General features: G+C 52.2%; 1 protein-coding gene and 1 pseudogene across 2 annotated transcripts; both read right to left on the reverse strand.

The window, feature by feature from the left end:
* Nucleotides 1-1,927: 1,927 nt before the first annotated feature.
* On the reverse strand, nucleotides 1,928-2,724 carry LOC124977955 (60S acidic ribosomal protein P0-like; annotated as a pseudogene).
* Nucleotides 2,725-13,650: 10,926 nt separating this feature from the next.
* On the reverse strand, nucleotides 13,651-26,186 carry Sirpb2 (signal regulatory protein beta 2). Of its 2 annotated transcripts, XM_047541731.1 has the most exons (6): nucleotides 26,165-26,186; nucleotides 23,417-23,479; nucleotides 18,812-19,177; nucleotides 17,262-17,603; nucleotides 16,679-16,735; nucleotides 13,651-15,289 (listed from the first exon to the last, which is right to left on the reverse strand). In XM_047541731.1, exons 1-6 carry the CDS (start codon nucleotides 26,184-26,186, stop codon nucleotides 15,105-15,107), a joined length of 1,035 nt encoding a protein of 344 aa, XP_047397687.1. In that variant the 3' UTR covers nucleotides 13,651-15,104. The 2 variants fall into 2 exon arrangements, with proteins under 2 accessions (XP_047397687.1, XP_047397686.1); XM_047541730.1 differs by lacking the exon at nucleotides 26,165-26,186 and having other exon boundaries at nucleotides 23,417-23,563.

The raw sequence follows: 26,186 nt of genomic DNA on the forward strand, positions 1-26,186 counted from the left end.
CCGCTGGGCGCCCGCCCGCAGGCCCCGCCCCACGCGGTGCCTCACGCAAAATCCTCCGTGCGGAAACTCCCGCCGCTCCGCGCCCTCTGGAGGCCGCAGCGCGGATCGCGGCTTAACGGCGGGAGTGGGCGGGGCGGAGGATTAATTTATTGACCGGTTCATTCACTTCTTCAATTATTTCCTGAGGCCTGGCTATGTATGGCCTGATGCGGTTCCAAGATTATGGATTTGGCAGGGAACAAAGTCCCTGCCCTCTTATAGCTTACAGTCTGGAGGGGGGGGGCGGTGCCCAGACCTTGAACCTATCAATCCTTTCCGCACAATCTTTTCGTGGTTCTGAGTCTCACCCTGCACAAGACAGTCCCATGGCCTGCAAGACCCATGTGAGATGAGCCGACTCCTCCATCTCATTTTCTCCAGTTCCCACTATGTGCCCTGCTCCAGGCACCTTGCTCCTCTTGCTGTTCCTGGAAGGTGCCAGGTGCGTATTGACCTCAGGACCTTTGCATTTGCTGCTTGCCTGCTTTGCTTAGAGCACCTTGGGCAAGGTAATTTCCCGCTTTCTTCTGCCCCTGATCCAAGGGCACCTCCTCAGACATAAGTCTATCTTTAGGTACTCAGCTTCTTTTCCCCTTGTCCCCTGCCTCAGACCTCTTCCCTTTCTCACTCCTGCTCATTCTTCAGGTCTCTGTTTATGTGTCCCCTTCTCAAGGCAGACATTCTCCAGCCACTGTTCAAACCCCTCTTAATAAAGTCACAAACAACATGACACAGTAGTTGCTCTCTTGGAAACTTTGAAATATAGCTGGGCACAGTGGTGCACACCTGTGATCCTGGCTACTGAGGCTGAGGCAGGAGGTTGGCAAGTTCAAGGCCAGCTTCAGCAACTTAGTGAGACCCCGTCTCAAAATAAAATGGGCTGGGGATGTAGCTCTCAGGGGTGGAGTGCTTGTTTAGCATGAGCGAGCTCCTGAGTTTGATCCTTCGTATAAAAAAAAGGAGAAAACAAAATTTGATGCATATTAAAACTGTGCAAAAAAACACTTTATATATGAAGTGTGTTAAGGTCCTGTAATACCAGCTACTCAGGAGGATCACAATTTTGAGGCATGCCTGGGCAACTTAGACTCTGCCTCAAAGTAAAAATTTAAAAAGGGGCTGGGTATGCAACTCAGTGGAACAGCGCTTGTGCAGCTTGCACAAGGCTGTGGGTTTAACTTCCAGTACCATGAAGACAAAACAAAACAAAATAAAAAAAAGTATTAGGGTCTAGGTTCTGGGTATTATGAGCAGGTTTTCAGCTTTACTGGGTCCTGGCAGAAGGCATAGGAAGAGGGACTTTTTTTTTGTGGTATGAGACCTTGTTGCCATTTCAAGGCCACCTAGCCCTAGCCCTGTTCCTCAGCCCCTACTCCTTTCTTTGCTGTGCCAACCCCACATGCCCCAAGACCTCATGGAAAGTCCAGGAGGCCAGAGAATCGTGGTTGACTGTCAACAAGTTCTTTGCACCAGGAAACTAACAACGATTTACCCCAGCTTAAAGATCCGTGGTATCTGGGCATGGTGGTGCACACCTGTAATCCCAGATGCTCAGGAGGCTGAGGCAGGAGGATCGCAAGTTCAAGGCCAGCCTCAGCAACTTTGAAAGGCCTTAAACAACTTAGTGAGACCCTGTCTCAAAATAAAAAATGAAAAGGGCTGAGGATGTGGCTCAGTGGTTAAGCACCTCTGGGTTCAATCCTTGGACAAATTAATTAATTAATTAATCAATCTGTGGCTGTTGGCTTCTAAAATCCCCCTGCTCAGCTGGTCTTCCAGCCTCTGAACCCAGTCATCACCTCTTCTTCACTTTTTTTTTCTTCTAAGAAGGAAGCCTTTACTTCTTTGTTTTGCATACAAAGCTGACTGAGTTGCTGCTTTTTGGTGGTCAGTCGAAGAGACCAAATCCCATATCCTCATCCGATTCTGTTTCTTGGCCTCAACCTTGGCTGGGGCCGCAGCAGCAGGAGCAGCAGCAGGAGCAGCAGCCACTGGGGCAGGTGGATCCACCAAGGTGGCCTTGACCTTCTCAGCAGGTGGGAAGGTGTACTCGGTCTCCACGGACAAAGCCAGGGCCCTCCGGTACCCACGGCTGATAGAATGGGCACTGACGCAACAGCTGGATAACCAAACTGCAGACAAACACCAGCAACACTGCGGCCAGGAAGCGAGCGTGCAGTCTGCTCCGCGAGGCCGAGCACTTCAGGGCTGGAGATGCTGCCGTTGTCAAACACCTGCTGAGTGATCAGCCCAAAGAAGGGGGAGATGTTCCGCAGGGTGGCTTCGCCGGCTCCCACCTTGTCTCCGTGTCAGCTGCACGTCACTCAGGATTTCCATGGTGCCCCTGGAGATTTCAGTGGTGATGCCTAAAGCCTGGAAGAAGGAAGTCTTCTCGGGCCCGAGACCAGTATTCTGGCTGGTCGGTGACGTCACATGGTGCAGTGGCACCAGCCCGGGCGGCAGCTGGGACCTTGCTGGCCAGCAGTATGTCCCTGATCTCAGCGAGGTCCTCCTAGGTGAGCACAAAGCCCATGTTCCCCCTGACATGAGGCGACACTGTCTCCAGAGCCGGGTTGTTTTCCAGATGCCCTCCAAGGGCCTCGCGCATCCCGGTGTTCTTGCCCGTCAGCGCCACAGCCTTCCCCGGAGGGACATGCGGATTTGCTGTATCTGCTTGGAGCCCATGTTGATCTTAAGGAAGTAGCTGAACTTCCAGGTCGCCCTGCCTTCCCTGGGTATCAATCACGGCGGTGCGTCAGGGATGGCCACGCAGGGTTTAGAGACGATGTCGCTCTCATGAGGACTCCTGGCGAGAGGAGTTCTTCACTTTTGTGCCACTGGGGGGAGCTCTTCCTTAGACTAGGGGATCCCTTATGCGGTGTCCAGAAACCTTGGGACAACCTTCCCCGTAACACTACCTAGCCCTTAAGGTTTACTGAGCACTTACTATACCCCAGCTACTCTTAAAAGAGCCTCAGGTACACTAACTCGCTCATCCTTTTGACAACCTGTGGAGCGAGTTCTATTACTGTCATTTCCATTGTACAGATGTGGGAACCCAGACTTCCAGATGGTCCTGAACCCAGGCATCTTGGGTCTCTCGAGCTTGTGTTCCTAACCACTGTACCACTCTGCCTCTCCTGCCACAGATTAGTTAATTAGCTAATTAATTAATTTGCTCCAAGGATTGAACCCAGAGGTGCCTAACCACCGATCCACATCCCCAGCCCTTTTTAGTTTTTATTTTGAGACAGGGTCTCACTGAGTTGTTTAAGGTCTTTCAAAGTTGCTGAGGCTGGCCTTGATCAGGTGGCTGATCGCAATTCCTTCGTCTGGCTTCTGCAGGCAGCTCCAGATGATCTACCTGGAAGAATTTAGGAATTGGACCAGAAGCGGATGTGAGGACCTGAACTAGAAACTACGATTACAGAACACTGAGATCCAAGTGTCCCGAACAGACCCGGGTGTGTGGGTGCAGAAGACTCTGCTTCGGCACCACTTGCAAATTCCATAGCCACTACACCCTCAGCCTCACGGCCCACCTTGTAGACCCACCACCACCACCTCCCGACCCACCCAGCCCTTAACCCGTCCAGCCCATTCCCCAGCCCCCTCCGGTCTCATCCCACCTGCCTGCCCACCCCAGCCTCACCTCCAGCCCCACCCCATCCTTCCTTGTCACCCTCCTATTGCCTCTCACTAGTGATGGCTTCATCGAGGGCGGAGACTGTGTCCCCAGCGTCAACTTCCCCTCGGGCCTCCCTGTGGAGTCCTCCAAGAATTTGGCCCTCCGTCCATCAATCAGCAGCCAAGGGAGAGCCTCCAGCAGGTGCCAGCTATAGCCGGCTCAGATTGAGACAGGGATTTTGGAGAGGGGGAGAGAAATGTCAATCTTAAGGGCAACACCCTCAGGTCATTGAAATGCAAAATCAAGCCTCTGAGATGCAGAAAACGCAGAGGCGACCCTGGCCCACGCTGCCCTTGTAAAATGAGAAAAATACACAAGCGCAGGAGAGCACGTGAATCGTGGGGCCCCACCCTGGATCCACCCCCAGTCGGGCTCCTGGTACAGCCTTCCTATGAATATTGGAGCCCCAGCCCCAGGCAGGGCTGCTTCTCACTCCTGACTGCCCGCCCGCGCCCCCAAGGTGCAGCTGCCGTCCTAGGTACACAGACCTCTGTCTCTGCTTCTGTCCGGCTCCTGCTGAAATTCTTTTCTGTCACGAATGCCAAGAACCCCGTGGGTCCTGAGTTGAGTTCCCCTTCTCCTCTGGGCCTCCTCGGACCCTTCTCCGAAGACATCTTTTCTCCCATGACAAGATGACACTGGACCCTCCAGAGACTCCTGCACAGAATCTGCCAGCCCCTGTCCCCTTCCCTGCCCCACCACCACGCAAAGCGGGGACTATTCCTCTCCTCACGGCTTCCCCAAACCAATGCAGGACGACCATAATAAAACAGCAGTGCGGTGGGCCAGCCAGCGAGGAGAGACTGGTCATCAGCAGGACGGGGCAGGGGCGCCCTCCCACCTGCCCTCTGCTCCCCTGTCCCTTTGCCCTCCCGCCCCTGCCTAGCCCTGTGGCTGACGAGAAGCCCTACCTGGAGTGAGCTGCTAAAGCGCTATATTATTTTTTATTTTATTTTATATTTCGGCCAGTGAGGATTGAACCCAGGGGCATTATACCTCTGATCCATATTCCCAGTCCTTTCTATTTTTTATTTTGAGACAAGGTCTCACCCACTTGCTGAGGCTGGCCTTGAACGTACGATCCTCCTGCCTCAGCCTCCCGAGGCACGGGGATCATAGGCATGTGCCCCTGTGCCCAGTTTCGCCTTTTCAGATTCACAGCACCCAGGCGGCCTTTGTAACACCTGTCCTTAGTAATTAGACGCCGGGGTCGGAATCTATCACGATGCTCTGGAGAAGACACAAGCCAGTCCCCAGCCTCACACGCTCCTCCCCTCCCCAAGAAAATCCTTCGCGCTCCTTGGCCTTTGAGGATTTGAGCTAGCCTCTTTATCTTCTTCTGTTATCATTATTGTTAATAAGAATCATCATCATTCCTTTTTGCAGTACTGGGAATTGAAACCCATGATTTTTTATTTTGAGACAGTGTAAGCAAAATAACCAAAATGGTTCCGGCACCATAATGAAAGTACGAATAACCGGGACAGGAGCAGATTTCATGGATCAGTTCTGTCTTTTACTCAGCAGCAGAGTCAGGCATGGGATGGACTCACTTTCTGGGTAGAAGATGGCTCCCAGTTACGGGAGGAATCTGTGCTTATACAGGTCACACTGAGAAGTGACTTCACCGCAGAAGACGCTAACGGAACTTATCAGCTCTCAGGAAACAGGTGGCGAGAATTTGGAATTTGTTTTTACTGGGCAAGGATGGAGGGTCCAGAGCTCAGCACGCAGCCCTCACCTCCTTCCCTCCAGGGTCTACTGCCCTGTCACTGGGAAAGGATTTACGTGGGGGAAGGATCAGTGTTTTGGCTTCTTCCTAGAGATTGTCCCAGAGATTCCCAGAGATAGGCCTGATGGGAAATCTCCATCCCAGGGATTGTCCTGTCCCTGGGTGACGTTTGCTAACTCCCAGGGATTGTCCTGCCCCTGGGGAAGGATGGATGTTATCGGTGTTCCGCCTTCTTCCTCGCTCCCTCTTCCCAGGCCACTGTTTCGGGGGTTGTCATTTCCATGTCCTTCAGACGGGGCCTCACTGAATTGCTCAGGCTGGCCTTGAACTTGTGATCCTCCTGCCTCTGGCTGCTGAGTCACTGGGATCTAGTCTCCTTATCTTCCTGATTTCCTGCCACCAACACTTGTCTCTGGAATACTAGTGCTGGGGGGTTGCTACAGTTGGGGTGTCCAGGTGGGGTCCAGGTCCCTGGCGTCCCAAACAAAGCCCTGAGCAAGGCACTCACAAACAACAGGCAAAGTGCAGATTTGCCGAAGGTGAAGGTGGAAGTAGCACTTGGTTGGGTACAGCAGAGGGGGCCGAGCAAGAGAGGCTGGGGGCCCAGGCTCATCCCAGGAACTCAGGAGGCTGAGGCCCAGAGTCTGGGCTGTAAGGCGGTCTCTTCCCTGCGTGGACCTGACTGAAGACCTTCCCCGTTTGCTCCCATCGGTCACCTTTACTACTTGATTAGAATAGTGTCCACTCCCCACCCCCATTGGTTAGTTAGTTAATTAGTTGATTTTGGGTACCAGGGATTGAACCCAAGGGCACTTAACCACTGACTACATCCCCAGCCCTTTCTATTTTTTATGTTGAGACAGGGTCTTGCTAAGTTGCTTGGGGTCTTGCTAAATTGCTAAGGCTGGTCTCTAATTTACAATCCTCCTGCCTCAGCCTCCGGAGTCACTGGGATTATAGGCTTTCACCACCCTGCCTGGTGAACCTAATTAGAATACTGTCCACTTCACCCCCACTGGTCACTTTAGAGTACCGATCCCGTGGCAGGGTTGTCACGGCAATGGGATTGATGGTCGACGGGGACCGAAGCCTCATCTCCTGTCCTGTCCTCCAGGGGCTTCTCACTGTTCCCTGCCTCAGCCATCTTGGCGTCCTGAACCCCCACCTCGCAATTCGATTCCAGGCATGGTGAGACCCGGTCCAAACCGAATGGCAACTGTCAACTATTTTACAAGTCTGGCCAGGAAACACGGGCAGGGTTGCCAGGCAAACAGAGCTGTCTTGCGTTGGATGGAGGGTGCGCCAAGCGTCCTGTCACTGGCGATTTCCCAAATCCTGGGGTTCTTTCCTCATCTCTCTCTCTCTCTTTCTCTTTTCCTCCTCTTCTGCTCCCTCCTCAGTTTTCTGTTTCTTGTCCTGGGCATTGAGCCCAGGGACAATCTACTGATAAACTACATCCCCAGTCCTTTTTATATGTCGTTTAGAGACAGAGTCTCCCTAAGTTGCTCAGGGCCTCACTAAGTTGCTGAGGTTGGTCTTGAACTTGTGAGCCTCCTGCCTCAGCCTCCGGAGTTGCTGTGATTACAGGCTTGTACCACCTTGCCTGGCTTCTTGGGTTCCCTTGCTCTGGAGCAGGGTCAGTCATGACATGGGGGCATCACCCCCTATGTACATGCATGATTACACGAACGGTGTGAATCTACGTCGTGCACAACCACAGAAACGAAAAGATGTACCCCATTTGTGTGCAATGAATCCAAATGCAGTCTGTAAGAATAAAAAAAAATTAAAAAAAAAAAAGGACCATGAACTTCCACTTGGCATGTCATGGAGCCATGTCTTTATGAGACTACGGACATGATGGTAGAAGGGACTGCTCTCTGGTCCTGGAGACGGTGAATTTGTAGCTGGGTAGGGGAGTTGAGATCGTTAAAAAGGGGGCTTCACCCCTGGGTGCACGGTGGTGCCATGCGGGGTGCAGGGGGCAGGGAAGAGCATGCCACAGCCCAAGGCCTCCCTGGGGTCGGTCTGGAGGTGCATCAGCCTGGACCTGGTGGCCACAGTGACGCGCTCTGAGCTGCAGCGAGCCGCCTGTTGGGAGCCAGGGCTGGTGAACGCCAAGGTGGTGCTCTGACCGCAGAGCAAGGCTCTGCTGAGGGCTGCATTCAGTGCGGCTCTGGGGCAATCTAGACAGCCCTATTGGTTCAGCCTCTGCCCTTTCTGGACCTTAGTGTCCTCAGGAAACGACAGCATTTAAGGGAAGAAGAAAGGGAGGAGAGGGAGTGCGAAGGGTCTGCTCAGACGAACCCGGTTATGCCTGCTGTGGAGTTGTTGGGTCTCTGACCCGGGGGCAGTGTGGGGTGGGAGCGCGTACCCTTGCTTGTTAACAGGACATATCTGATTTGGGAATCAGGACTCTGACTCTGAGCCCGTGCACGAAGGGGTGTGGCCGCAGGGTGACTGAGGGCTGGGCTGCGGGCTGCTCCAGAGCCACTCCTACTAATCAGCTTTCTGTGGCTATAATTATATACCTGAGATAATTGACTTATGAAGAGAAAAGGTTTATTTTACCTCATAGTTTTGGAGGTTCTAGTTCAAGACTGGGCAGAACCAGTGCTTTGGGCCTCTAGTGAGTGTGTTCGAGGGCAGTGATGGAGAGTGCCTGGTGGAGCAAAGTACTTACCTTATGGCCAGGAAGAGAGAGAGGGAGAGAGAGAGAGAGAGGGAGAGAGAGAGAGAGAGAGAGAGAGAGAGGGAGAGAGGGAGAGAGAGAGAGAGGGAGAGAGAGAGAGAGAGAGAGAGAGGGAGAGAGAGAGGGAGAGAGAGAGGGGGGGAGAGAGAGAGGGAGAGAGAGAGAGAGAGAGAGAGAGAGAGAGAGAGAGAGGAGGCTGGGGTCCCAAATCCCCTTTGAGGGCACATTGCAATGACCTAAAGCCTCTCACTAGGGTTCGCCTCCTTAGGATTCTGCCACATCCCAGGAGCACCATCCTGGGGACCAAGCCTTTAGCACATGGGACATTCAAGATCCAAACTGTAGCACTTACCATCTTTGCCCAAATGTCTAACTTCAACTACCTCAAAGGTGGTTTTGTATTGAATTCTCTGGCACATGGGAGAAAGCATTTCTAAATTGGGACAGATCACCAAGTAACAGGAGATGCTTTAAAATTATGTTGTAAAAATTATGCAGCTTAATAAACACAAACCGATCATAAAAAAAAATAATGACACAGGGGGACAACCAGACAGAGTGACGTCTACTCAATGGGCAGAGAAGGTGGGTGGGTGGGGGGACTGGGAATTTGCTCTTAAAGCATGTCCCCGGCCTCAGGAGGCAAAAGGAGTAGGGTTGTATAGTTGGGGGTGGGGGGCACCAAGCAGGCAGGTGAATGTGCAAAAATATTTATGATGTTACCAGGAAGGTACCCTTTGTCTCCAAGAACTCTGCCCGGCCCCCATAACTGACCATATTTGGCCCGTTCTAGCGGTTGCCATAGAGATTGTCAACTGTCAGCTGGTGGTAGGTGGGAGGTTCACCATGGAAATGCACTCCAATGAAGCGTGGAGGGCAAGCCCCTGCCGACATGGTATGGAAACTGGCTTAGACCAGCTTAACCCACTTCCAGACACTTGGTCACAGGCCTTGGCTTTTCTGGAAAGAAGTCTCACCTCTCTGATAGGTCATGCCTAGGCTGCTCATGCAGACAGGCTTGAGGCAGCCAGAAGAGAAACAGGAGGCAAGAATAGGGACCCAGAGGGTCTGAGAAGGGGCACTGTAACAATTGGAATCCAGCTCGGCACAACCCGCAGAGTTGTTAACCTGTTGATTCTCCTTGTGGGTGTGCACTAGGGAAACGTGCCTGTGTACACCCGAACACAAAGAACCAGTGAGGGTGACGGTGAGATTCTGGAATGACTTAGGTTTCCATCCATCAGTGCAATTCACAAATACACGACTACAAAGCAATACTAGGGGCTGGGGTTGTGGCTCAGGGGTAGAGCGCTTGCCTAGCACATGTGAGGCACTGGGTTCAATTCTCAGCACCATATAAAAATAAATAAACGAATAAAGGTTAAAAAAAGAGAATGCTTTTGAGCTGGGGATATAGCTCAGTTGGTAGAGTGCTTGTCTTGCAAGCACAGGGCCCTGGGTTCAATCCCCAGCACTGCAAAAAGAAAAAGGAAAAAAAGAGGAATACTATACAACCATGCATATGAATGAACTAGCGTGTCAGGTAGTCCACCTGGATAGACCTCAGGCATTGAACCAGAAATCAAGGCTGGGAATGATCTGTGGAGGAGTGTGTGCACATACAGGGACATTTATAGAGAGTTCAGAACAATGCTGTGCTCAACTAGGCCTGGTCAGCCTGGCTTCCCCAACCCAAGGGCTACACCTAAGCCCGGCTCTTGAGGGGAGGGTGCAGCAGTCTTGGTTTTTCCCTGATGATCATCACTAATATGTATTTCCAAACATGCCTACGTCGTGCATTAAATGTGCCCAACCACCCCTCTTCTACTCTGGGCCTCCCTCCCCCTGGCATTCTTCCCAAGCTCTAACAGTCCCTCCTGATTTCTTCCCATCCCCCCTCTCTCTTGCCCTCCCCCATCCTAGTTACTGCTGTTTTGTTCTCACTTCTGCAAGGTTGACTTACTGGTTTCCTTCAAGGAGTGAGAACATATGGTACTTGTCTTCCCCCGTCTGGCTTCATTCAAAATAATGTTCCCCTGTTGCATTCATGTTGCCGCAAATGAGAGAATTTCATTCTTTATGGCTGAATAGTATTTCATTGTGTAAATATATCATGCTTTCTTTCTTTCTTCTTTTTATTTGTACTGGGGATTGAACCCAGGGGCACTTAACTACTGAGCCACATCCCCAGCCCTTTTTATTTTTTGAGACAGGTCTCACTAAGTTGCTTAGGACCTTGCTAAATTGCTGAGGCTGGCCTCGAACTTGCGATCCTCCTGCCTCAGCCTCCCAAGTCACTGGGATTACAGGCGTGCATGCCCTAGCTCTGGTGCTTATCTGCAGTGGGAATGGGGTTCTCACGTTCAGAGGAGAGCAATGCAAATAGACGTGTCTTTCACAGGAAGTTGCCACGGAGGCCAGGCCCTGGGTAGACCTGATGAAGGCTCCTTGGGGGAGGAAGAGGCACAGGAAGGGAGAGGACAGAGAGGGGAAGGAGCAGACCTCGGACGCGGGAGGCCTGAGGTGCAGCCCCCGACCACACCGTTTAGATCCCGAGGCCCGAGCAGGACATGAGGCCTGCCCCCTTCTCTGTCTCCAGTGGCCTCTCGCTCAGGCGGCACCCAGGCCCCAAAGCAACTGGACTGAGAGTCTTCGTGTCCCTTCCCGTCCCACCTCAGGTTTTGCTGAGTCCCCCCCAAGGCCCGGCATGGCCTACCCTTTGCTTTACTCTCCAGCTCCTCCTCCACGTCTCTGGGGACCACTTCCCTCCCGCCCATTGCCCGGTCCCCACGAGTTCTTGAACGGGGTCCACTTTCTCTGAGATTTTCCAGTTGCACCTGAGGAGAGGCAGGGCCCGCTGGTGGCTGAAGTCACAAGAGGAGGGGCCCAGGCAGCGTGGTCCCTGTCTCCGCCACGTGGCGGGTGGAGACTGCAGTTTCCAGTCACGACGCATCATGATGTCGTCACCGCCTCACAGAATCATAAGGACAGTGATCAGTGATTCCCCTGTGCCAGGTGCAATGAATGTCTCACGTGCACCAATGCATTTCAGCCTCAAAGCTACCTAATGAAGGAGGTACTCATGTTATTGCCAGTTTACAGAGTAGGAAACGGAGAGAAACAAAGTCCCCTTGGACATAAGTGGACAATTGGAATATGTGTAGACAGAATCCCAAGGCCACGAACTTCACCTCTACCTTGTGCATCCTCTAGATGCTCATAGGGGTCTAAAGCTTGATGTCTGCTGCTCTTGTGCCCTGTCAAGCACGCTCCTGCCTCAGGGCCTTTGCACTTGCTGTTCCTTGTAACTATTAAGCATATCTGCACGGCTCCTTCCCTCCCTGCCTTCGGGTCTTACCAAGGAGGTTTCTTTTGACCACTCTAAAGCACTCATAAGACAGCATCACCTCCTCTTTGCCCTGGTACCTTCCGTCCCCTTCATTTGGCCTTGTTATTGCTCTCAGAACTATCATGCGACATTAGGTATCTATGTTCACTTGCTCATTGTCTGTCTGCCCCCAACAGGAGGTAAGTTCTGAGAGAGGATTTTCCCGTTTTATTTTCAACCTGCTGACTAGGGCCCGCATAGGGGCAGCCTGCAGCCTTTTTATAGGATTGAATGAAGAGAGCCACAATGTGGCAAATGAGGTCCCTGCACTTGGGAAGCTCAAATTCTAGTGGGGATGATTAACAACTACCAAGGAATTAAACACACAGGGCGAGCGCGCGCGCGCACACACACACACACACACACACACACTCCTACACACTTTTTTTTTTCTTTTTTCAGAACTGGGGTTGGGACCCGGGCTGCTCTAGCACGGAGCAAGATCCCAGCCCTTTTTATTTTCATTTCATTTGCTGAGTCATCCAGGCTGGCCTTGAAACTGTGGTCCTCCTGCCTCAGCCTCCTGAGTTCCTGGGAGGACAGGCGTGCACCACTGTGCCTGGTTTTCTTTCTTCCCAGGCAGCAATGAAGAAAACGCAAGTGGCCCCGAGGGCTTGGAGTGGCGGAGGTGCCCTCAGGGCGGCATGGCCTGGGAGGACTCGGAAGGAAAGGTGAGGAGGCCCTGGGACCAGGGAGCTTGGGTGGCCGCGGCCCTAGCGGTCGCCAGAATGACCTCATCGTAAGTGAGGTGGGAGATGAAGTCAGAGGAGGCAAGAGGGACGGACTCAGCCGGGGCCCTGCAGGGGAAGGCGCTCGCAGGGGCTGCTCAGGATGCCCTGCGGTTACCTGGGGGCCCTGGCCCCATGCTCGCTGGGGCTCCTGGCCTCGTGGGGCTCCCGTGACAAATTCTCACAAACTCGGTGGTTTAAGAAGACAGACGTTTATTTTCCCCATTGTTCTCTTACTAATTTTTTAGCTGTCGATGGCCACAATACCTTTCTTTATTTATCTTTATGCGGTGCTGAGAATCGAGCCCAGTGTCTCTCCTGTGCTGGGCCAGGGCTCTGCCGCCGAGCCCCAGCCCCAGCCCCAGTTCTGGGCAGACGTGAGTCTGAGAGCAGGTGTCCGCCGGGCCCTGCTGCCTGCAGGCTCTGGGGGAGTCTTGCCTGGCTCTTCCAGCTGCGGGCGCTGCCGACCGTTGCTTCCCCGGTGGTCACACCACCCGGATGGATTCCCGTCCTGGTCCCATCGCTCTCTGCTCTTCTTCTGCATCAGGTGTCCCTCCGTTTCTCTCTCTTACAGGGGCACTTGCGATGGCATTTAGGGCCCAGCCAGGTGCTCCAGGATAATGGCCTCATCCCACGATCCTTAATTCAATCACACCCGCGAAGCCCCCTCCCCCCACATTTTTTCCATGTAAGGCAACGTCACAAACTCCAGAGATGAGGACATGGGTCGCTGGGAGAGGCCATAATTAACCCGACTTCCTTCCCTTTCTGAGGTCTGCAAATGCAATCATTTATTCAATTCTCAGACTCAATTAGTGTCCTCTTTGGCTTAGTTCAAGCTGTTTCTCTATTCATTATAACAAAAAACGTCCAGATTGATCAACTGCCTTCGGTGTAGATGCAAATGAGTGTTTGCGTGGGCAGAGAAAAGGGGATTCACATGAGACTGAACCCCTTCTGAACCTCCCCAGCGTCCACAGGATTATTTTCCAGGCTCCACGAGGTGAAGTGACTGATTAGCCACCAGGAGCCCACAGTGAGGGCGGGGAGACAGGGCGTGTCTCCCTCCAGGCGTGCACACTGTCTCCTGCATCAGGGTCTCTCGCTCTCAGCACTATTGATGTCCCCACCCCACCGCTGTGCATGAGAGGATGCTTGGCAGCACTGTCGGCCTCTTACCACTAGATGGCGCTAGAAACTCCTAAATTGTGGCAATTAAAAATGTCTGGCATTGCCAAAAAGTCCCATGTGAGGGGTGGTGGGGTGCAAAATCACTCTCCTCCTCCTCCCTTCCTTCTCCTCCTCCCTCTTCTTCTTCTGGTACTGGGGATTGAATCCAGGGCCCTTTACCACCACTGAGCTACATCCAAAGACCTTTTAATTTTTTATTTTGAGACAGGGCCTCTGTAAGTTGCTGAGGCTGGCCTCAAGCTTGTGATCCTCCTACCTCAGCCTCCGGAATTGCAAAACCACTCTTCTTGGGAACTGCTGCACTACCTACGTTATGCTCCCTAGTGGAGGTGATGGTGGAAAGAGGTGGTGGTGCAGCTGGGAATTGAACTCAGGAGTTCCACAAGCCAGTAAGAGGCTGCCTGTCCACCACCGACCTGGACCTCACCGGTTATTCCTTAATATCTACCCTCCAGTCCTCTAATGAAAATTTTCCACTGAGCACCTGTCTGCCAGAATAAACATGCCAATCCCCAGCCTTCCTTGCAGCTAGGGGTGACTGTTATTATCAGGGTGTCTAGCTGGGGTCCAGGTCCTTGGTGTCCGGTACAAAGAATCGAGCAAGACACACAGATTTGTTGAAGGTGGAGGTGAAGTAGCGCTGGGTGAGCTAGAGCGAGGTCCAGGGCCCCATGTCTGGATGCTAGTGTCTTTTGTGCTGGGCTGTGAGGCGGTCTCTTCCCTATGCGGACCTGTTTGGAGACCTTCCCCACTTGTCCCCATTGGTCACCTTATGATACCTGATCAGCGTAGTGTCCACTTTCCCCCTATCGGTTACTTTAGAAAACTCAATTAGAATACTGCCCACTTCACTCCTATTGGTGGCAGGAGCTGTCGCGGTAATGAGGCTTACTGCGAACAGGGACTCGACCTGTCTCGTCCTCCAGCAGCAGCCTTCTTATACCTTGCCTCCGCCAATAGCATCCCTGAACACCCACCATGTGACCAACTTCCAGCCAATGAGGTGCGAGGTGGGCAAATTCCCGACTGTGCCCTTAAAGGAGAAGGTCATATTCTGCTTCCTGACATCTTCCTATAGAATGTGGGCCTGGTAGCATCGAGGTCAAGGAGTCTGCATACCAGGGAGCTCCTATGTGGCCTGATTGGCTTGTGGTCAGATTTTCCTAGAGAAATCAACTTTCTTCAGGTTTAAGCCGCTGTTATTTGAGAGATCCCGCCCCCCGAACCTGCATCGTAATTATCGCACCAAGCCAGCCCCGCTGGGAAGGGAAGGAGGAGGAGCTGCGAGACAGGGATGTGAACGGAGAGGCACCACCTGTGGCTGGGTGAGCTCAGATGCCCAGGGAAACCCGGGAAGAAGACTCTGAGTTGTGTCTTGAAGGACAAGAAAGACATGGGAAGGCACAGAGGGAGGGAGGCTCTCAGGAAGAGGCTGCAGCAGGTTTGAGGGCTTGAAGGACGAGGAGGACTCGAAGGCTGAGAGGAGAGAGACGCGCACATGGGATGGGAGCCCAGCGCCAAGGGGAGAATTTCACCAGGTGACTGCAACCAGGTGATGGGATCTAGGAGTTTGTCCTCAGGCCTGGGGGGCATGTGGAGGCTGGCATTGGAGGCTGGGATTGGAGGTTGAGGAGCTTGTCTCCAACTCAGAGCATGTACTCTGGGGCTGGCCTGTCACTCATGTGCTTTCCCCATGCTAAGCTGTGCCCGCCTCCGCTGGGCCTGGGGTCTTGAAGCCTTCTTTGCCGGCAGGCAGCCAGGGCCAGTAGGAGTGCAGCCAAGGTCACTGACTTCAGCCCCAGGACCACAAGCATGGGCACAGACGGGAGGCCTGGGGGCAGAGGGCAGAGCTCAGGCAGGATCCCAGGGGTGCCCCAGTGCCTGCACCCCAGCGCTGTCCCTGGGCGATGGTGCTGCTGTAGCACCCCTGGGCCAGGTCCTTTCCACACTGGGCGAGAGAACAAAGGCCATTCCTCCTTATGTCCTAGGCCCAGGGAAGCCCTGCCTGCTGCCCGTGCCTGTGTCATCTCAGCAGCACCCCTGACCTCGGATCATCATAGCAAACTGCTGTCATTCATGGCTGCTCAGTCCCTCTGCCTCAGCCCTGAGCAGACACTTCCCAACTGCCTAATCGAACCCGGAGACGAAGCCTGCCGTGCAGGTGGATCCACTTTCTACAGATGAGGCGACAGACCCAGCGGGGGAGTGGTTTGCTCAGGGCTGTGTGTGCACACAGCAAACGTGGACTCAGTCACCACACGGTCCCCCAAACATGTGCACAAAGAAAAAGAAGTGACGAGACCCAGGTGGTCTGGCTCCCATGATGGCAGGAACAGGGCCACGCGACAGGGAGGCTAACGGTCACCTCCACCCCAAGCCCCTTTGGTCACTGAGTGCCTCAGAGAGTTAACAGGTGATACACCCGACACTTCTGGGAATTTAACACCTGGGATCTCACTGGAGCCCATGAGGTGGGCTGATGCGTTTCTTTCCTTAGCCCGCCCGCCCTTCCTTCCTTCCTTCCTTCCTTCCTTCCTCCCTCCCTCCCTCCCTCCCTTCCTCTTTTGTTCTTTCTCTCTCTCCTTCCTTCTTTCCTTCCTTCCTTCCCTCTCTCTCTTTCTCTCTTTCCTTCCTTCCTTCCTTCTTAGAGATACTTTAAAATTCTATTTTAAGACAGGGTCTTGCTGGGTTGCTGAGTCTGGCCTCAAACTTGCAATCCTCCTGCCTCAGCCTCCCAACTCGCTGGGATCACAGGTGGGCACCACTCTGCCCAGCAGCCTCTCTGATTCTTAGTCCTCTCTCCTCTTTGTTCACAAAGTCAGCAGAGATCCAAAGAGCAAGGCAACCCACCCACCCACCTCACACAGCTGGAAGGGACCTGGACCAAGAGGCCAGGCCAGGAAGTCATGTTCTGCAGTGCTGTTATACACGGTCTCAACGCAGCCTCCCACTCTGAATCACGGGGGCTCCCTGCCTCTCCTGCAAGACTGCCCACGCCTCAGTTAATCCTGGCTCCTAAAAAGCCCTTTCTTCGGTTAAGCTGCTGTGACATGCTTCTCTGGGTTCCCCGCTCTGCAGCTGAGATGGAGTGCGGGGGTTTTTCTTGGACTCAGATGAACCCTGGAAGTCTGGACTGCTCCCTTGCTGTGGCTAAGCCATCTGTGTCCAGGCTGCCTGGGGGCGGGGACTCATTCATTCCCCTGGAGGTAGGTATACTCACCTGTCGGAGATATCTGAACGGCAGGTTCATCGGTCTCTGTGGGAGACGGGGGCTTTGCTGTAGGGAGAGAGGCAGAATACATCTTACCTTTCTCCCCTGGCACTTCCTGAGCCCTTGTGCTAAGAGCTGGGGTCGCCAGTATACACCTGCCAGTTCCTGGGTTGGGGCTACAAGTCAAACCCTGAAACTATAAAGGACCAGTCAGACCTTCTGCCTGAGCATCTCTGGGTTACAGCCAATGTCTGTTTCGTTGCAGCATCTCCAGCACTAAGTACAGTGCAGAGCACTCAACAGGCATGTGACAGACATTTAAAAGATTCTTAATGGTCTAGACAAAGTTTGATGGAGCCCAGAGACACGAGAAGTTAACTTTCTCTGCGAGAAGGGTAAAAAAGTTTCACAGAAGAGGGGCTGTTTGCACTGGGCTTTGAAGGATGAGTAGGAGTTTTCCCGAGAAAAGGAGAAAGTGTTCCAGATTGAGGGAACAGCTTTCACAATGACATGGAGGCTAAGGAAGGGCCGGCTTCTTTGGGATGTGGCGAAGAGCTCCTTTGGGACACCTGTCCTAGGCAAGCTGCCTCACCTTGCACCCTCAGCCTGCTCCCCTGCCCGGACAGGTACTGTCTGTTGGATTTCCTCTGAAACTTTACACAGTAGTAGATGCCTGTGTCCTCGGTGGAGACGGCTTGCAGGAGAATACTGAAGTCACTCTCGGAGGCCCGTGCTGCCGTCACGTTGGGGTGGGAGAGGCCTTCAAAGTTGTAAATGGCCTCGCGACTGACACCAGTCCCCCGGAACCACCTGATGGGGCCAGGCGGACCGTCCCCCAGCACTGTGCAGTTCAGCAGCGCGGTGTCTCCTGCGGTCACCAACACCAAGTCCTGCGGCTGGATGACCCACAGGTCCGGCTCAGGGTCCCCAGGTCCTGAAGTCAGAGAGGGTCTTTGATGAGTTCCCTCTCTTCTTTCACGGTCCACTCATTCCCCCACCCCCAAGCTCTCCTCCCATCCCCCTTCCGGACTTCTGTCCTCAGCTGTCCCCGCCCCATCCCTCCATTGCCCACTAGCTGATTCATTTAGTAAAGGAATCCTGAGTGTCGACTGAGGACCGAGGTTGGTAAGACGCAGCTCTGCAGGGTTCACAGCTGCCCTTCCTGAAGTCCCGGGGTGGCTGAGATGTTTAAGCAAGGTGCCCGGGGGCTCCACGGCCCCAGAGAAGGTACCCCTGCAGCTTGGGAGGGGCCAGGGACACCGGGGGCGTCTTCACAAGCCGCCTTTCTTCTGTTTAAACACCACAAGAGCTGTGAAGTAGGAATTTTGTTTCCTATTTAATAAGGTGAGCACTTGAAATATGTTCAGCGGGAGAGACTCATTTAAGAACCCACTGCTGCGGGGGGTGGTGGTGCCCACCTGTAATCCCAGCATTTGGGAGGCTGAGGCAGGAGGCTGCAAGTTCAAGGCCAGCCTCAGCAACTTAGTGAGACCCTGTCTCGAAATTAAAAAAAAGGCCTGAGAAGGTGGCTCAGTGGTAGAGCACTTCAGGGTTCAATCCCAGTACCAAGAAAGAAAAAGAAAAAATAAAAGTAATCTCAAATAACGACAAAAAACGCACCCCAAGACAAATAAGCGACCACCTTCCAAAACAAAACAAACAAAAAAACAAAACAAAAAACCCGCACTGCTATGAATGACAGACCCAGGATTTGGGTATCCACGCTGTCATGGCAGGAATTGCAGACACCGGGACTGCTTGCCCGGGGAACGGGCAGCTTAGGTGGTCAGCCCCAGGTCCTGACCCCCCCTCTGGAAGGATGGCAGGTCCTCTCTTGCCTTGGCCTCGGTGGAAGAGCACACGTCTCATCCCTGACTTGGAGGCGAGCCATGTGACTTGCTCTAGCCAATGGGCTGTGAGCAGACACAATGTCGCGGAGGCTCTTGGGGAGTTGCCTCTGGGCCCCTGGGCTTCTGCCATCTCCATAAGAAATGCGGACCCGGAGTCCTTACCAGCTCTCTACGTGGGTCCTGGCAGGAGACACAGGCAGACGTGCCCCAGCTGCCAGCGAATGTGAGAGGGAGCCGGGATCATTCCTGCTGTGTGCCACTGAGCCCGGTCCCTGCTGGGTCTCCTACTCACCCTGCACGGTCACAGAGGTGCCCTCGTCCAGCTTTGTCGCTAGGGCCTCACTCGAGCCTGCGGGCCTCACACAGTGGTAGGTTCCAGTGTGCTCCCGGGTGACATTGTAGATATAGATGGAATAATCGCAGTCAGGACGCTCCAGTGTCCGCTGGGTCGCCGGCAACACGCCAGGGAAGAAGCCGCGTTTGAAGTTGTAAATTTCCTGCTGGTCCTGAGAGCTCACTTTGACCCATTTTATCATATCCTCAACGCAGGAGCCCACCACTGTACACCTCAGCAGGAGGGTGTCACCTTCCGCCACCAGCATGGGGCCCTCCGGCTGCAGCACCTGCCACTCGCTCCAGCTGCTCTGCTCTGAGGCCCCTATGACCGACGGAGGAAGAAACACCCGTCACTGGGTGGGAAGGCCTTGGAGCCCTCAATGTCGAGCTTAAACCATCCAGTCATCATCTAGCCAAGAACCATTGCTCAGGATGAGAGAGGGAGGGGCGAGGGGCTGAGCAGCCAACCGAGGAGGAGGAGCAGAGCTCGCTCCTGGAAGATCTGCCAGGAGTAGGGAACCTCAGCGGTCACCATGTGCTGGACACTTCACAGTTATCTCAAGTGTTTCTCACAGTACTCTTCTGCCACAGGAAGCATTATCCCCATTTTACAGCAGGGAAAACTGAGAGCTTGGAAGGACTGGGCAGTTTGCCCAGTATTATTTGCTGGAAGCTAAGCTGTGTCCTCCCTCCTCAAAGGCCTGTGTCGAAGTCCTAACCTCCAGTACCTCCAAATGTGGCTGTGCTTAGGGTGTTGAGTCAGGCGAGGTCATTAGGGTGGTTTCTAATTCAATCTAACTGGTGACCTTTTAAAAGAGAGGAAATTTGAACAGATATGTATAGAAAGAAGATCAGGTGAAGACAAAGGAGAAGACAGCCATCCACACGCCAAGGGGAGAGATGGTGGGAGATGCCAACCTCGCCAATCCCTTGGTCTTGGATTTCCAGACTTGTGAGCTGGGAGAAAATACATTTTTATTGATAAAGCCACAGGTTGTGGTGCTTTGGGATGGCATCACTAATACATCACTAATACATCACCGGTAAGAATGGGACAGAAACTCCACTCAAACCCTCCTGCCTGTTTCTAAGGCCCCTGATCTTCACCCTCAAATGTCACCCCTCAGGGGTGCAGGCTCACGTGGTAGCACGTTCATTGTAAAGATCCTCCCGCCTCCTGTGAGTTCAACAATCTGCAGTTTCGTTAATGTGTTCTGCAGTGGGTGGATCTGTTGAGTTTGGCCTAGAGTGGGTACCAAGAGAGGGGAAGGAGCCTCTGTGGAGGCTCTTCTGCACCTGGGTTATCACACAGACTCCTCTCAAGGACTCTACGACACAGAAGCCATTATTATTTCCATTTTCTTATGGTACTGGAGATTGAACCCAGGTTGCTTTACCACTGAGCTACATCCCCAGCCCTTTTATTTTATTTATTTTGAGACAGGGTTCATCTAAGTTATCCAGGCTGGCTTTGAACTTGCGATTCTCCTCTCTCAGCCTCCCAGGCAGTTGAAATGACAGGTGTGCACCACCACACCTGGCTATTATCTCCATTTTTTTTTCAAATAAGAAAAAAGACCTAATGCTTAGAGAGGTGAAGAAACATGAGGTGAAACTTGCATTCAGCAGGTGTCATGCCAGGATTTGAACTCAGATTAGAGGACTCAAGGTTCTACACCACAAGGTCACCAAACTTTGTGCCCTGAGTTTCCCATTCATCTGTATTCCTATCAGTTACTCCCATTCCCTTATGAATAACGTGGCCCCACTCCAGGACATACGTTTGTGGCATAACATGCATCCTCTGCCTTTTGTGAACCCTGTTGAGGGTAACCTTTGGAAGCCTGGTAGAAAAATCAATATTTGCAAAAAATCATTTGGAATACTTCTGACTCGGGGTAGTTGAGACTTATGATTTATTCGTTTTCAGCCTAAAACATGAGTTAAAAGTATTTGTGGTCAGGCATCGTGAGGCACGCCTGTAATCCCAGCAGCTCAGGAGGCTGAGGCAGGAGGATGGCGAGTTCATAGCCAGCCTCAGCAACTTTGTGAGGCCCTAAGGAACTTTGCGAGACCCTGTCTCTAAATAAATTATATAAAAAAAAAAATGCTGAGGAAGTGGTTCAGGTGGTTCAGTGGTTAAGCACCCCTGGGTTCAATCCCTGGTACCAAAAAAAAAAAAAGTACTTGTGGAATGAGCGACTGGGAATTATAATTCACGTTTTACAACAGAAGAAACCTACTTGGGTAAGTCACTTGACTGGTGAGCCAGGGAGCATCTGGCCCCACATGTGCACCCCCTAGGACCTCTCCTGGGATCAGTCAGTAGGACCTGGGGCTGGGGACCAGATGGATGGGAGGTGGAGGGAATCTGCCTGATGGAAAGAAGGACTCTGGACTCAGAGGTTGAGCTGGTCCCAGGAACCCCAAGACTCAACAGCTAAACAGACCTGCCCCCGAATTAGGGGAAATTAGGGTCTGATGGTAATTACAGCCACCCGTTATGATGAATCCTCCCAGGAAAGTCACGAAGGGGTCTTACTACTAGCCCCATTCTACAGATAGGAAAAACTGAGGCTCAGAGAGAAGTCACTTAAACTAGTCAGTGGTGGGGTTTGAGTCTAACTGTGTCTCAAACATGCCAAGGCATTGTCACACAGGGTCCCTGGCTTGTGAAACCGGAGTTTGAGATGAAACTAGATTCTCTGCTTCACCGATTTCTTTCTGGGTTCTTCTCTCACAAATCTGAAGAATAAAATCCATGGACAATAATGAAAGGCAAGAGTGAGCAGAGTAGGACTTAGTCAAGTGAGAAGAAAAAAGAGAGAAGTCCCCCAAGGTGAGAGGGGAGCTGATAGCAAGTTTTCCCACTTAAATGTACTAGTCTAGGGGCTTCTATAGCTTCTGGGTAGGGGCACTGATCAAAATCCGTGCTAAACAAGTACTGGAAAAGGGTTAAGGATATTGGCTTGCTTTGTGACCTTCAAATTGGCTGTGTCCTTTTAGCCCTTGAGGCTGACCTTTCTTATAATTCCCATTCCATTATTATTCCTTTAGACAGCTTGGCTTAAGGCCCTGTATTCTTTTTTTTTTTTTTTTAATTTTAAATGAATGACTAAATTTATTGGTAGATATTTTGCAAAGACATTTAAATAGCACTCAAGGAATTCCTTAATAAATCACCTTTATACAAAAGACATATAACTAAATTATATTTGGGAATGAGCTCAGAAAATGCAGGACGGTTGATTTAAATAGCAGAAAAAGAATTCTGGAGTTGCAACTCTCTGATTGCTCCAAAGAAAAGTCCTGATATCTTTGTCAGATTCGTGCCTTCCCTGAAATTTCGTCACTTCCTTTATCTTCTAGTTGAAATCCATAGACAGAACTGTTTTAGCCAGCAAGAAACACATTTTGCTCCAGAATGAGCTAACAACCAGCTGTCAATCAAGTTCCAAGATCTCAGTTTCTAGAGGTATAATGAAGTGACTTCCTAAATGTAATTTCTTTCACAAGGAGATTCTAGGTTCTCACCCATTCACTCTCCTGAAATAGCCCCTTCTGGTCATTTGCTTACTCTCTAGCGGGGACTAAGTTTTAGTTTTAGTAGTATCCTCTGGTGAGTAGGAATCTACCATTTTCTTGAGTGGTCTAGGAACTCCTTGGTGGAGTATGAACTCCTTCAAATTCCAGGTCTTTTGTCCTTGCTTATGAGCTGTAGTTCCGGTTTAAGATTTTATCACAGTCTTCTGCATTTAGCTTCAGGACATGGCAGCCAAACCCCATGATACACTCTTTGTAGCTTTGGCACCACTAGTTGGCCTTGTCCCTGGATGTCCCTGGATGTCCCTGGATGTTTTTCTCTTTCACCCGTAATAAGTATAGAAATGAGTGCCAAGGCCCTGCATTCTTGTTTCAAAATTCTTTTTGTTTTCTCTTTGCAGTACTGGGGATGGAACCCAGGGTCTCACACATACTAGGCAAGTGCTCTACCACTGAGCTACCCTTAGCCCTTTTTATTTTATTTTGAGACAAAGTCTCCCTAACTTGCCCAGGCTGGCCTCAAACTTGCCATCCTCCTGCCTCAGCCTCCAGAGTAGCTGGGATTGGGCATGTACCACAGTGCCCGACTCTTGATGTCTTAAAATTCTTAATATTTTTTCAACAAGAGACCTGCATTTCCACTTTGCATTGGGCCCCACAAATTATGTAGCAGGTCCAGGTCTGACCTTCACCACTTCCATATCTAATATTCACAGGCTCCCCAGGGAAAGTGCCCCAAGTGCTCCCATTTTTATACAGAGGAGACAGGCTCACAGAGCTCCGGCATCAGACATGGGCACACAAGTTCCAGCCAGAACCTGGTGGCTGTGAGCCTAGAGCCTGGGGACTTAGTCTCTTCCCCATGTCTCTTGAGACCCTAGGTCCGCCTTCTGCTGGGGTTGGGAAAGCTCTCAGTGCCCCCCTCTGCACTCCATCTTGGTGGAGTCTGCCAGAGCACTCGGTGCCTTTCTCTGGGACAAAGCAGGGTGGACCCTGTTCAGTTCCAGATCCCACTCACCTGAGAGGACAAGGAACAGCGCCAGTTGCAGGAAGCAGAGAGGTGAGTGGGCCACATGGGTGGAGGTGGGCGTCACGGAGGGTGCCTGGCACCTCCTGTGGTTCCCACGACTGGCTGGCATTCTGCTCTCTGGTGGGTGCTGGAGTCTGAGCTGGGGCCGCCGGTGCACGAGGCTGTTTCTGTTTCCTTGGGTCCTGGCTACTTGGGGAAGTTTTCACTACAAGTCAAGGCTGGTGGTGCAAGAGGAAGGACCCAGTCCCAGCGCTTCCGGTTTTCATGTTTGGGTTATGGTTCCTGTAAAGCCTGTGTCAAAACCTTCACGACTCCATGCCCCCCGCCCTGTCTAGTGCACTTGGAGGAGGATGAGCACCCGTGTCACAGGGTGTATCCGAAGTCAGTTGGACTTTGGATCAGACCTTGGGTGTGTCTTTTTCTGGTCCTGTGAGACTTCAAAGTCACTTGCCATCTCTGGGCCTCTGTTTTCTCATTGGCAGAATGAGGTCAGCAGCAATCCTCTCCTCAGAAAGCTGTGGAGAGGACCATGTGAGGAAGCACCGCAGGAGGGCTCAGGATGATGTGAACGCTACATCTATCAGCCATGGTTGTCCATGATACATGGTGTGGTAAGGGCTCCCCTGGACCCTCAGAAAAGCTACCAGAAGCGCTCAACAACCAAGTGCGCATGCGCTTCCAGAACAAAAGGCGGCCAGGCGTACTCAGGGTGCAGGCCAACTTTGCGGATGCTCAAATCGTGTTGTGCCCAATGATGGTGCAACTGTTACAATTGCATAGTGTAGAATACCCAATCCAAATGCATGTTACCATACAGGGGAGACAAAAAAGCAAAACAACAACAACAACAACAACAAACTAGCATGGAACAGAGGGGTACAATGCCCCTCTGTGCTCGGGGCTCAACTGTTGGCTGCACCGACCAGCACTAATAAAACATGGCTTCCTGCTGAGCCCGCTGCTTCCTGTCTCTCCAGGAGAATCCGGCAAGAGAAATGGAGGGGGCAATGCTTGCTTAAGAGGGATTGATTATAAAGCCAGCCTTCACGCGGGGCGGGGAGGGAACAGACCTGATTCCTGGTAGCTCTTTAAACCGCCATCTCCTGGGGTCCAAATGTAGCACCTTCAGATGGTGCAAAAATGTGTGTATGGAGTGTCCTCCTTTTCTGTAACGTTGTTGGGAGCCCCCTTGGGCTGCCTCTCAGGAAGGGAAGACTTAACTTGGATTGAAGGCAACCCCAGGTTCTTCCAGACCAGCCACACTGTCTGTGTTCAAATCTTGGCTTCACTAGATCAGGCCATGTGACTCTGTGACAATCATGTGAGTGCTTGCCTGGGACTGGGGATGTGGCTCCGCCTAGCATGCCTGAGGCCCTGGGTTCCATTCCCAGCACCATGCACAAATTGTTACCCCATCTGTAAATCAGAAATCAAATATGGCCGCGTGTCTGGGCAAAGAAAGTACTTTTCCCTGTGATTGATCGCCATTCTCTTTTAGTTTAATGGAGCTTTTTTCAAAACAAAATCCTCAGAATTTCAGCATTTCCTCCCCCTTCTTCCTACTCCGGATTGTCCTGTGTGCTGGGGAACCTTGTTCTTCTTGGGTCAGATTTGCAGGATTTGGGTCTGAATTGTGTACCCTGGTCCCTGTGGTACAGTATCTAGCATGAGGAGTTGGTCTGGCCTGGTCCCGTGCACTTTGTACTGGATCTGCTGAAGTGTGCTGGTTCTGTCTGGACTTCTTTTTTTGTGGTGCTGGGGATTGAATCCAAGGCCTCGTACATGCTGGGCAAGTACTCTGTCACCAAGCTGTACCCTGTGAGAAATAGAAAGGTCATGGTTCATTTTCAAAATAAAGTATTTAGCCTTAATTGGGATGTAAGATCCAATGTAGCCATTTTGACTATAGACCTTCTCTTTGCCCACCCCAATTTTAAAATTAGCCCATTGCGTAGACTGTAACCCCAGGCTCCTCCAATCAGAGCAAGGGACAGTGCTGCCTTCGGCATAAAACCCCCGGAGGCTGGCCCAAGCGTGCTTGCTTGCTTGAGTTTCTTCAGTAGCTTGCCTTTCTGCAGAAGTGAAGTTTGCCGTGCCAAGCTGCTTTTGGGCACATGTTTGATTCCTTGCGCTACCCCGGCATTTCTACCATACCCCCAACCCTTTTTCTTTTATTTTGAGACAGGGTCTCTCTTGGCTGCTCAGGCTGGCCTTGAGGAGATAAGTCCTCAGTGGCGGGAGTTGTCATGGTGATAGGACTTATGTAAACAGGGACATGATGCCTCCTCTCCCTGTCTTGTCCTCCAGCAGCATCCTCCTCATACTGGGCTGTTGGGGGCTGTGCCAGCCAGAACAGCGCCTGATCACATCGGCAGTGAGGAAGTTAATTAACATAAGCGCACTCAGGTGATTTATCACTGGCCGTATTCAGTTAAGTCCACACGCACAACGCGTGCACAGGTGTTCCCAAGCGCTCCTGCTTGTGCCTGCTCGTTTTAACCCTTGCTGTGATGGGACAGCTGGCTCCTCGCCTGATCGCAACTGGCATGGCCCTGCCCTCCGCCTCCTGGAGGGAATATAAGCGGGCGGTGGGCGGGGACGCGACAGTATGGAGCAGCAGTAAGCAGCAGCAGCTAGCAGCAAGAGGCGGAGAGAAGCCACTAGCAGAAAGGAAGAAGAAGAAGCGGCAAGCAGATAGAAGTAGCGAGTAGGGGCAGTGGCGGAAGGCAGATCACAGAGCGGAGAACTGGGAACACAT

This window comes from Sciurus carolinensis, chromosome 2 (assembly GCF_902686445.1).
Source record: "Sciurus carolinensis chromosome 2, mSciCar1.2, whole genome shotgun sequence".
NCBI classification, from domain to species: Eukaryota; Metazoa; Chordata; class Mammalia; order Rodentia; family Sciuridae; genus Sciurus; species Sciurus carolinensis.